A 12,257-nucleotide genomic window follows, 5' to 3' on the forward strand; every position below is an offset into this window, starting at 1 on the left:
TGATACAAATTGTGTTATTGTTTATACATAGAATAAAAATTCTTATAAAATTGTGAGTATTTATTAATTCAACATATTTATACTAGTAAACATTTTACATATTATTAGATTTGTTGAATTCTGTTAATTTGCATTTCAATTTGCAATGTACAACGAAAGATCAATTGTTGAGAGATTTGTATGTATTTTGTATATTAAAACTTCCGTAAACTATGTTTCAAACCATAAAGTTCACTGCTGAACATGTTTTAGGTTATATTCACAATGATGCTATTTACAGTAACCCATTCGACAAACATTGACCATCGTATGTTTTCACGTAAGAATGTCTAAGCATATGTACTTAGTGATATTCATTAAATCCATTTAAAATATTGATTTCTGAAAATTTCTGTATAACAGTTGTCTTCAAAGTTTAGTTGTTTGCAACGTTTAATGAACAACAGTCCTACATTTACCCTGATTCTCACAAATTGTACGTAACTTGATAACTAGTTAAATTTTTAAATTTCATATTAGTTAAAATCTAATGAATAAAAATAATAAACATTTTACACAGAAAAATTAATGATTCATCATAATTTAATTACTTTAACATTATTTAGGGATAAAATACTAAAATACTAATTTACTTTAATAATTTTCTGTTTCAAAGTTTGTAACAGTTTATAAGTCCATTTATCTTATCCTATCTATGAAGTATTTACATTCTAAATATAAATGACTGCTAATTCTAAATATAAACTATTCTTTTTGTTGAACAATACTTCATTGGATATGAAAAATATTAAAAATATAATGAATATGTATATTATGCAAAGATGCCTTCATTTTGTATATTTAGTACAGGATAATTGTTAAAAGACAATTTTTTTAAAATGATATTATTATCTTTTTCTCTAAGTTATCTGAGTTTAATGATGTATGAAACAACGTCCATTAATATCTATAAGAAAATTAATTTTTTTTATGCTGCACAATTTGAATTGTGCAAACAAATATGTAAGCACGTAATTTTATAACATAAAAAATAAGGAATTAAAATGTAAAATTCTTTATTTTTCGATTTTGTGTTGATTACGATGATTGTTTTGATATTCTAGTCTTAATTTTTTTACAATAAATTTACAACATTCTTTTCTTCTAACTGCAAGTAATATGGAACAAATATAAATTTAAAAAAATGGTGCAATTATTTTTTTTATAAGAAGTTTTAAACTTTCGATTTATATTATTGCTTGATGTCACTGCTTTCAAATATACACGTTTATAGTTCTTGGTTTAATATTAGTTTCTGAGTGAACATAAATGTCTAAATTAAATGTCCTTCTTTAATACATTTCTTCTCGTGAATGATTGTCGCGATGGTAGCACGCCCAAGTATACCTACTTCGAATTTGCTACACCGTTGTAATCGTATAGATGACTATACTGCCGCCGGTCGATAAACAGCGAAACGCGGAACTGAAAACTACTGAGTTAAAGGAACGTGGACCGCTTTTATCTCAATAGTGATGCAGTAGTTCGAGAACAATATTTTTGGTCTTTATCTAGTTGATCACAACAATACTCGATTCATCATATTCGAGTATTGTTGATTACGTATTGTGAGTTTCACACTTTTCCAATGAACTTCCTCGAATGCAACATCGAAGACTTCAAAGTGCAAGGAAACTGGTGCGAAGGACGAAAGTGTGAAAGCGTACGCTCACAGCTACTTGTGCAAAGAAACATATCTTTTGGCTATTCTCAGTGTGTTCGGAAGAATCAATGTGATTATATTTCGAAGAGAAAGTTCATGGGACTAATTAAAAATCTAAAGAATATTCTGGACTTCTCTAAATGACAAGTATAGTGTAACTGTAACGTTTGTACGAGAATTTTACGATAAATAGAAAAAGGAACAGCACAAGACCGATGGAATAGCAACGAAATTTTTTTTATCGCAGAAACATGTGAATTCGTATGTCACGTCTTAATATAACGAATCCCACGTTTCGGAAGGTTGATGCACGATCCTCATGATCAAGTTTTAGGATTGAGTGTGAATAGTAACTTTAATAATAAACCGACACGATAAATAGAATTATTCGATGACATTAAAACGCGTGATTTTCGATTTTCAATCTCGCTCTTCGTCATTGTGTGTAAATAATTCCTTTCTTACCGTATGTATTTCAAACTGTTCTCGGAAAGACTTGTCATTCTTTGGATTTTACATCAACTATGGTTATAGTTGTGTGGATGAAAAAGGGCAGTCCTCCTGCCAGTCAGAATAATTCCAACCTGAAAATAAACACTACACAAAATAACAAAATGACAGCCAAAGGAATCTTAATTTGTCGTGATAATTCTCATCCTTTTCAAGAGCGTACATTAACATTAGAGCAACCTGTTAAAATTGGTCGTTCAGTAGCAAGAGCTAGAGCCACTCCAAATAATGCAATCTTTGATTGTAAAGTATTATCTAGAAATCATGCATCAATGTGGTATTCGGGTGGAAAGTTTTTTTTACAAGACACACGTAGTAGCAATGGAACATTTGTTAATAATGAAAGACTCAGTGCAGCTGGTTTTGAATCAGCACCTAAGGAAGTATATTCTGGTGACATAGTGCAATTTGGAGTGGATGTGATAGAAAATACAAAAAAAGTTACACATGGATGTATAGTTGCAACATTAAAGTTATATTTGCCAGATGGAAAAGAAGCTAAAGCTAGTCTTAATACAACAGTTGTGTCACCATTCACTGTTTCTCTGGAGGATGTGTATAATCTGAATCAAGTTATGCAAGAAGCCTCAAGGCGTGAAAAAGCACTTAATTCTAAGTTAGTATATCTTCAACAACTTGTAGCAAATACACGAAAAGCTGCCAATCAATCTTGGGAAACATTAATAGCAGAAGACCGGTTGTTATCTTGGGTGCAAGGTATGGAAAACAAATTGGCAGTTTATTCTAAAAATTACACAGAGGATAAAATTAGAAATGAGTTAGTGGCACTTCAAGAAGAAAAAATACAGTACCAAAATGCAGCAAAGGAGGCATTACAGAAAGTATTACAAGAGAAATTAGAGGTAACTCAGAGATTAGTTCAATTAGAAGGACGTTTAAATGAAACAGAAGAAGAGTGTCAAAGTCTTCATAATGTAGCAAAGTATACCCAAACAGAGCTTCAGGCGTTATGTAGTAAAAATACAGAAGTAGAAAAGATGCTTCAGGAAGCTACAAATAAATACAAAGAGAGCGAGGAACAAATAAAAGATATAGTACAAAGTGCAGAAGAGGAAAAGCAAGAACTTTTAAAGAGACTTGAAGATCAATCTAGAATCGAGAAATATTTGCAGGCAAGATTACGAGATTCCCGGTTAGATTCTGTTAATATCTATAAGCAAATCACTGCCCTTAGAAATTATATGCAAATTTTGCAAGATATGAATTCAAAATTAGTAACAAGTGACATCATAGATTCAAAGGATGAAGAAAACCCTATTGAAGCTATCAATATTATTCTTAATAAATTAAATTCCATTCATATTGACAATGTAGACATTGATGCAGAAACCAATTTTTATCCTTCAAAAGATCAACAAGATAATCAAATTAATTCACAAGATATTGATTCAAATCAGTTCAAGAATTCTGATAATTCCTTTTCAAAAGAACAATTAAATGATTCCTTGGCTAATAATAATGATAATTTAATAGAATATATTTTACCACCGCAATCTCGAAAAACTTTAGTTAATGGGAATGTAAATATAGATAATGCAGATATGAATTCAGAATCTGATGCAAATTCAGATGCAACAGATGATAGATGCAGTATTACCAGTGATGATACAAGTGAAAAATCTGTTATAGAAGTTAAAAAGGAAGAAGCTGTATATGAAGTAGCTGAAGAAATTTGTGTACCTTATAAAATGGAAGTTAGATTTTCATGTGAAGAAAATAGTAAAGAATTAGAAACCCCTCATTCTCCACAAGTTGTACAGAAAGTGAAGGAAAGTGAGGAAGATAAAGATAATGTTGACAATATAGGCAATGTTAAGATAACTTCAAATGAGTCTACTCCTATGGAAGTCAGTCAATATGAAAAGAAGGATGAAGCAGATAAAGATAGTAGTGAATTGGATGAAGAATGTGAGGAAGAACATTTAGAAGGAGATTATGTTAAAACATTAAAGCCATTGTCTAAAACTGATTCTGCACAGCAAATACATACAAGAGAATATATACTACAAACATTAATAGGATCTTTAGATTCATTAAAAGTTGAAGACAATTTAGAATCACAACAAGCTATTAAGAAAGAGTTAGAAAGGCTTAAGGATTGGTTAATTTGTGAACCTCATGAAGAAATTATCGAGAAATTAAGAGAACTTTATTATCGTGCCAAGAATGAAGCTCAAAGAATTCAGGAACTCCATGAAGAATTAGTTATTTTAAAAGAAAAGTACAATGCATTTGTTGAAGAAAAGGCAGAGCTTTCAAAAAAATATACAACTCTTAAAGCACAATGCGGTGATTTGTCAAATGTGAATTACACTGTACCAATACATTATGTGGCACCCATTGCAATTCTGTTAATATGGATGCTGCTTGAAAAAATATTTTAATGTTTTTTCTCCTTGTTTTTTGTATATAACATTTATGATTAATTATATTACAAATTTTTCTTATTGTTTGTTAAAAAGCTTTTGAGCAAACAAAATAAATGAAACTGGGTGATGTGTAATTTCAACAAAAAATTTGAACATTTTTATACTGACAAAATATTAAGAATTGTATATATTTTTCCGATACTGTTGTTAAAGCACCAATCTCAGAAAGCTCCTCTAACAAATTACAAAGATAATGCAAAGGTATACCACGTTACCATTTAAAAACAAGGAACCAAAATCAAATTAAACAGAGAGATTTGTAGCAACAAATATGTACATAAAACAAAATTCTAGGCTAGGAAAAAAGTGTATTAGAAAAAAAATATAGACAACATCATGTAAAATGTTCAACATGCTGCAAATTTCTATATCATATCTTCTTTAAAAAGAAAATGATATTAATCCCTATTTACGGATATTGCGCATTTTTATGTCATTATTTTTGCGATCAGTTCAAGCACTGCACGCCCAACGACTCAAATGTATTATTACACAAATTATAAATAACGTTTATATGCAAGGATCGATTTTTATAAATGCCCATCGATATATCCTGTCTTGATAAACTTTCTTTAATATATTTCTTAAATGCTCCGTATTTATTTTGAAAAATTTGGGAATTAACTTGTGTTCAAAGCATAAACCATCGCAACTAATTCGATTTCTCTAATTGTAAATTCGTTGATTCAAAGAAGCAATTTATTTAATGTTTTAATATTAATCGATTGTAAATTACAGCTTTCTTTTTCTTTTTACACGCGCGCGCGCGCGCGCGGTTGTTTTGTGTATATACATATAAATAATTTGTAACATTATTCGATATGAAGCTTTTACTTGATTAATAATTTGTTTTTGTATTCCCACTTTGTTATATGTGCTTTTCTCTCTCTCTCTCTCTCTCTCTCTCTCTCTTGCTGGTAGCATGACAATAGAAGCATATCCAATCAAGCGACCTAATAAACTTTAAGATATTCGAAAAAAAAACGATTCTTCAGTGCGAAATTTTCACTATGATTCTTCTTATAAATTAATGTACTCGAGCAGTTTTCCAGATACAATGGCCTAGGTGTCCCTTATAACGACGAAAAAAAAAAGACAAAAAGTAAAAAGGATGTTCTAGTTATACTTTTTCTATTTATTCTTTTTATACAAACGCGACTAAAATTAACCGTGTTTTCTTAACTAACCGGATAGTTTAGTTACAGTGCCATTGCCCGATTTATTGCTGCCCCTGTTATGTATAACAATTTAATACGATCGATCGTGTATAAATGAACGATGAATTATATTCAATTTCCCAAAAAATCACATTGGCCTGTGGCTTTATGGATGTTACTTTCTTGGTAGATTGAAGATTATATTAAGATCGTGAAGGTTTATATAAATGATAAGGTAATATTGTAAATAACATTGTTGATATAATCTTACTACTCGTGTAATAGTCATTATATAAAAAAAAAATAAAAATTAACTTAACTGAAGCTCTTATACTATTTTTTTTTATATACCAGAAACCTGTATTTTAGAATGAATCGATTTTCTCAACGGAAACGATTTTTTTTTTTTTTTATAAATGGTACGAATCTATGCGAAGAGGGAAACATTAGAAATTAACGTTAACTTGCAATTTTAGTTTATCTTATCTGTTGTATCAATATCTATGGTAAGAAAACAATAATTTAATTACTGTGAAGTATAATTATCGGTCGTGTAAATTATAATTATAGATCGAATATATGTACTTAATTATAACACCTGTGTATATTCCATTAAAAGAAAAAAGAAAAAAATGAAAAAGTGCAAAATTCGTTTGAGCTATTTTAAACAGTTGCAAAGTTCACATCACGTTTCCGTGGCATAATTTCGTTTTTGGTACAACTATACGTCAACTAAGAATACCTCCGCTACGGGGAAGTTGCGCAATCCTAATAAACATTTTAATCGTGCCATTTTTCCGTAGTATATAATTAAACAATTGTGCAACCGACGCTCGTTTCTTGCAACAGCGTTGTACAAATAAACAGTGTGACAGAAATGAAAGTAACGTTATTCTCACGTATATGATATAGACGTTAAATGTTGCAGGAACGTACACCGACCAGAGGAATGTAACATTTATATTTGATATTTCCAGATGTTTCCTTTTGCGATACGTTTGTATTTGTTGTGCTGCACGAATGCGAGAAAATGCAAGCCAAGCATGTTTAAGAATAACGAACTAACGACGCCCGCTTAGAATATTTATGAATCAAATTGTGCACCTATTTATTGCGAGAATGACTATTTTTTTACATTTCGAAATATTTTGCCAAAGAATGATTGGAAAAAAAGAAATATCAATGCGGGATAAGTCATTTCACTTTGTCAGTTTATTTTGTAAACATTAGATTCAATATGGTCGTTTGTTGTCGTTTCAACCGATCAACAATAAATCTGCGTACAAAATCCACGGTTTACCATGTTTGTATTGTAATATTTGTTTTATATTTTCAGCATAGACGTATAACACGTGTGAAGTAATCGATTAAGAATTACTTGCGAGGTATGACCGCAATGTATTATCGATGAAGAAGTTGAAAAAGAAGTCAGATAGTGCGAGAGGCGTGCAAACGAGCAAGATAGCAGGTGCAGTGAGTACAACAAGCGGCGATGCATCGCCCATCATCCGTGTGTGCAGAGATTTTCTGCGAAACGTGTGTCACAGAGGGAAACGTTGCAAGTACCTGCACGAACGGTCTGAGGACGATCCTGTAGAGGAGTACACATTTTGTCATGACTTTCAAAATGGAATGTGCAATTGGCCTGGGTGCAAGTTTCTTCATTGTACGGAGAGCGAGGAGAAGAGATTCAGAGCAACGGGAGAATTACCTGCACATATATTGAGCAGGCTGAAAAATAATAATGAAAAATCTGAGTATCCAATGTGCAAAGATTTTATCAAAGGTAGTTGCCAAAGAACGAATTGTAAATTCAGACACTGGAAGAACGAGGAACCACAGCACAATTTAATTACAGTTTCTCATCACAATGTGTCCAGGCCACAACACAATTTCAATGGTACTAGCAATGGTGAGAATCGCAGATACGAAGAAGATAGAAAGTAAGTTTTCTGAAAATAATGTTATTCTTTTACTTCCTCTTGATTTTCTTTTCCCGTTTGATGTAACCTTAAAATTTTTCTATTTAACATTTATAAAATCTTATATAAAATAAACGTTTAAAGTATATCTTTAATTATATATCTATATATGCTTATAGCTTTCACTGGCAAATGGAAGATCAACATAACTTAGTCACAAGTAACGGTTACAATGCATCTTCGCATCCGCCTGATTACATAGGACCTCCTGAACCAAAGAGACGAATAGTTTCTGGCGAAACTGTTGTTCATTTTGAAGCTTCACCACTCGTAGGCCAACATACCGCTCAACCAGTCACTCCAGGGTACTATTATCCGGTGATACCACGCAACGAAGCCAGAGCAATTGTTTTGGAAGATGAGAATGCGTTGTTAAGAAAGAAAATAGAGGAATTAAAAAAGCAAGTTAGTTTAATTTAGTTTCGTCATTATCAATTATTTGCTTTAAATTTTATATGTACAATTTATGCATTTATAACATTTATTTATTTAGGTTAGTGACCTAACAGCTACTAACGAGTTTCTTTTGGATCAAAATGCTCAGCTAAGAATGTCAGGAAAACGAACTGCGAATGTAACAGCTGTTACAGTTCCAGCAGTCACTATTACGAATACTGTTCCACCATCACAAGCTCCGACGCCTCAACAAATGGTGAATGCAGCAGTAGCTGCTGGTACTCTACGTACAGTTACTGCCAGTGTTGCAACTGTTCCTGTAAGTATAGCCACAGTCGCACCTGTTTCCATTGCAGCGGTTTCAATGGCTCCAGTATCTATACCGCCACCCATCGTTACAATGGCTCAGCAAACAAAGGTCCACAAGCAACTAATCAACAGCCACCTAACACACAACAACCTGCCAGTTTACCCCTTTCTATATCTGGTGCTACTGCGCCATTGGTTTCTTATCCTATTATGACTCAAGAACTTAGGCCCGTCTTGCAGTAAATAAATTATAGACGAGAAAGAAACATTAAATAATACCTCAAGCACATAAACGAATCGAGGATGCGTCTTCTGCATTCAGTCTTTCAAGATAATACCGTATTTCTACTATTTCTTTGAGCGTAAATGGTGAATTTAAAAAAAAAAAAAAAAAAAAAAAAATAGACAATGTCTACAACTGATTAAAAACGTATTCTTTAGCAAAATGCAATGTTGAAAATATCACCACAGTAATTAAAACACACGATGTCCTAGATATTTATGTAGAAACTAGTAGAAATTATCGTACAGGACAAACGTAACGATCATGACTGTTTTTTAGCAGTACGAGTTAAAGAAATACCCTTGGATTGGAGCCCTTTAAATTTAGAATATTCGTTCCTTTCAGTAATTTACTTTGATAAAGGTAAATGTTGACTATATTAATATGTACAACACAATAAATATCCAAAGTGTGTATAGATTTAGATTAATAAGAATGATGTTGATCTAAAACCATGTCAAATGGTTAAAAATGGTATTCTCCTATTCTTTTTTTAATATCCTAACATCATGAAGATACAAATAATTTTGTAGCATTAAAAAGATAATCAGGTGCGAGTAAAAATAATTGTAAATTAAAAAATGTAGGTAAAAAAAAACTCATTTAGGCTAATATGTTAAAATAAGTACAAAATAGAATGAAGAATGTAAATGAATTATATTGAAAGTTCAAAGTTAAGGTTTACCGCTGCTCTGAAAACGGTGGTGAACCTTACGACTGTTCTGTACGCAATGCTGTAAATAGTATTCTATTGCTTCCTCGTTTTCTTAGAAAGAATTTTTATACTTCCATTTTTAATAAATAAGTTAATTATTCTTATAAAATAGTGATATTTTAATAAATTAGGTACTTATCATGGTCTTTTGTGTTTTTACAATTTTACTTAAGTGGCTTTGGGTTCAGGTGATGGAAAGTAATGACTGTGGATTTAAACCTGACCCATAAATGTAAGAATCAGGTACACAGACTTGTAATGTGTATACTGTAAACCAAATAAACATATATCTGTTGAAGTCATGTTATCAGTCATGGGTTGATACATGTGTGTATATTTTACGTAATTAGTATAAGAAATTGAGCAATAAGTACTGCTGTATTTTATATATGCATACAAATGTATAATCTTTTATGTATAACTTTATGTTAATAAGCACTTCATTAAAATGATAAATCTTCTACCTTAAATTCTTTAAAAGTAATGCTCATATCATATTCTCCATCGAGTTAAAGCTTCAGATATATAATAGGAAGATTTTTTTTTTTAATACTTCAATTTATTTCAAAAAATGATCAAAAAGTATATTTTACGTTCAGTCAATGTGTATATCACTATGTTCAGTTTACCATTACATTCTATGTTTTTAGTAAACCCTGACAATACAAATGAAAACGCATAATTTTCGGTGCTTCAACACTTACAGAAGTAGTATTTTTTGCTTTTGAAATTGTAAAGACATAAATTATCCTGATATAAATTAAATTAAAGTTATGCACAAAATTATTGATTTAAAACGTACAAAATTAAATATCTAAAAGTTGAAAAGTTACTTAGTAAGATCTTACATTTGAAAGTTTGAAGTACATTTTCACATAATACATTTATGATTCAGGCATAAAATCACTTTTTGTGTTAATTATTTTAACAGTCTGCATATTTACATACTAGATATAAAAATTGTTTCTGTATAATATCTGCATAACAGTTACATTTATCAACTAGCGGTATTCTATTGATTCAAGTGCATAAAACAAAAATTAGTTACAACCTTACACCTTGTACTAATATGTATATTTCATTTTCTAACAAAGAAAACTGCGAAACACAAGATGCATTTTGTATTATCACAGAAAGTGTTATTAATCATTTACAAAGAAAAAAAAAAGAAAATTCTAACAAATAATACCATTACATTCAAAATTTTTAAAATATGTTGTAATGGTTATATGTTATTTTAAACTATTTTACCAAGTTATATGAATAGATTCATTTATAAATTTAATAATTGCAATATTAAGATCCCAACATAATTTGCTATCTGTATTTATAAATATTTGTAAGTGAACAATTTTTATGTTACATTTGGTAAAGACCGTGAACTTCTATTTCTTAACCAATATGCTCCTGCTAATAAAACAGTACAACAAAATCCAACTATAAAACGTAATTTCCAATGATATTTGGAAGCTCTTAAGACATTGATAACTCTAATAGTTTGTTCTCTGGTATCACGTTCGCTACTAGAATTTTCAATAACAAAATTTGCCATTTCTGCTTTTCTTTCCAATGACATTTGTGCTGCAATTCTTAACTTTGCTTTTGCTTCTGTGAAGCCTGTTCTTTCCATAAGTCGTTGTAGTTGTAAGTCTTCTTCACTAAAATTAAATATATCGATTTTGTTTTAGTTGTAAGATATTTACTAATCATGTCTAGTTATTTGTATAATTCGAAGTAAATAAGAATAATCTTACCAAATTACAACAATTATTTTGTGTAAATAATTCAACATATGTCCTGTTTCAAATAACAATGGCAAATCCATGACTATGAATTGATGACCTTGTAGGAAATACTTGAATGTTTGCCAATATATTTCTTTATATATATCAGGATGTGTTATAGCATTTAATTTTTTTCTTTTTTCAACATCATTAAATATTATGTCTCCAAGTTTAGCTCTGTCAAGTTCTTGTGTATCTAAGAATACTTCTGGACCAAATTCTTTGTGTATTTTGTGCCAAGCTGGTTTTCTGGGTTCCACAACTGCATAATATGAAACGTATAAATTTTTTAATAAATTAATACAACGTATTTTCTTTTAGGCACATATGCAATAAACTAGAAATTATATAAACAACTTATATATTATGTAAAACATGTAAAAGAAATCATTTTATCAACAGTATGATTCATATATCACATTTATAAGTATAAAATTTTATTTTATTTCTAACCTTTTCGTGCAATTTGATCAGCATCAATGACAGGTATACCGAATTCACGAAAAACAGAAGCAACGCTACTTTTCCCAGTAGCTATTCCTCCTGTCACACCCACTAAAAACATTTTTCTAGAATTTATTTATGTGTGATACCCTACAATTAAATAAACATCGTTAGTGTTATTGGCATTGTAAAATTTAGTGCTATTTAAGATTAGTCATGTTACGACGGTTTTCACTGTGACTGAAAGTTTTTGTATAATTTTGGTGACATATTATTGAAATTGAGAACATCGACCAATCAAAGATACAAGAAACAGAAACAATAAATTAAATAATGATTTAACTGGTTATAATTTAATGTAATTGATAAGAACATACACTTTTAGTTTAAATTGTGATTAATTTTGGAACACAATGCTTTAGATTTTGTGAGAGTTCCAATTATTTATTATTTGTGTAAAACGTTATACAGTATAAGCTATTAATAAAAATGATTTATATGACAATATTAAATTTTTTTCTTTAA

The 12,257-nt window shown here is 30.2% G+C and overlaps 4 protein-coding genes across 4 annotated transcripts in view; 2 read left to right on the forward strand and 2 right to left on the reverse strand.

Moving 5' to 3' along the window:
- LOC108578663 (G patch domain-containing protein 11) overlaps positions 1-2,142 on the reverse strand; it is a 2,875-nt gene extending 733 nt beyond the window's left edge. The window contains exon 1 of the mRNA XM_017942038.1: positions 2,107-2,142. Coding sequence (XP_017797527.1) covers positions 2,107-2,142 — 36 coding nt within the window. The remainder of the gene's footprint in view (positions 1-2,106) is intronic.
- The window catches only part of LOC108578662 (zinc finger CCCH domain-containing protein 10-like), a 12,597-nt gene extending 3,707 nt beyond the window's left edge, over positions 1-8,890 (forward strand). The window contains 4 exon segments of the mRNA XM_017942037.1: positions 7,156-7,762; positions 7,921-8,206; positions 8,295-8,610; positions 8,613-8,890. Coding sequence (XP_017797526.1) covers positions 7,227-7,762; positions 7,921-8,206; positions 8,295-8,610; positions 8,613-8,749 — 1,275 coding nt within the window. The 5' untranslated portion in view covers positions 7,156-7,226 and the 3' untranslated portion in view covers positions 8,750-8,890.
- LOC108578661 (sarcolemmal membrane-associated protein-like) lies at positions 2,136-4,617 on the forward strand. The gene has a single exon (XM_017942036.1). The coding sequence runs from the start codon at positions 2,227-2,229 to the stop codon at positions 4,615-4,617; it is 2,391 nt and encodes a 796-aa protein (XP_017797525.1). The 5' UTR covers positions 2,136-2,226.
- Positions 8,891-10,858: 1,968 nt separating the features above from the next.
- LOC108578611 (dephospho-CoA kinase domain-containing protein) lies at positions 10,859-11,907 on the reverse strand. The gene is made up of 3 exons (XM_017941975.1): positions 11,742-11,907; positions 11,259-11,550; positions 10,859-11,162 (listed from the first exon to the last, which is right to left on the reverse strand). The coding sequence occupies exons 1-3, from the start codon at positions 11,851-11,853 to the stop codon at positions 10,859-10,861; spliced, it is 708 nt and encodes a 235-aa protein (XP_017797464.1). The 5' UTR covers positions 11,854-11,907.
- Positions 11,908-12,257: the final 350 nt, after the last annotated feature.

The sequence above is a fragment of the Habropoda laboriosa genome, unplaced genomic scaffold, assembly GCF_001263275.1.
Source record: "Habropoda laboriosa isolate 0110345459 unplaced genomic scaffold, ASM126327v1 scaffold45, whole genome shotgun sequence".
Taxonomy (NCBI): domain Eukaryota; kingdom Metazoa; phylum Arthropoda; class Insecta; order Hymenoptera; family Apidae; genus Habropoda; species Habropoda laboriosa.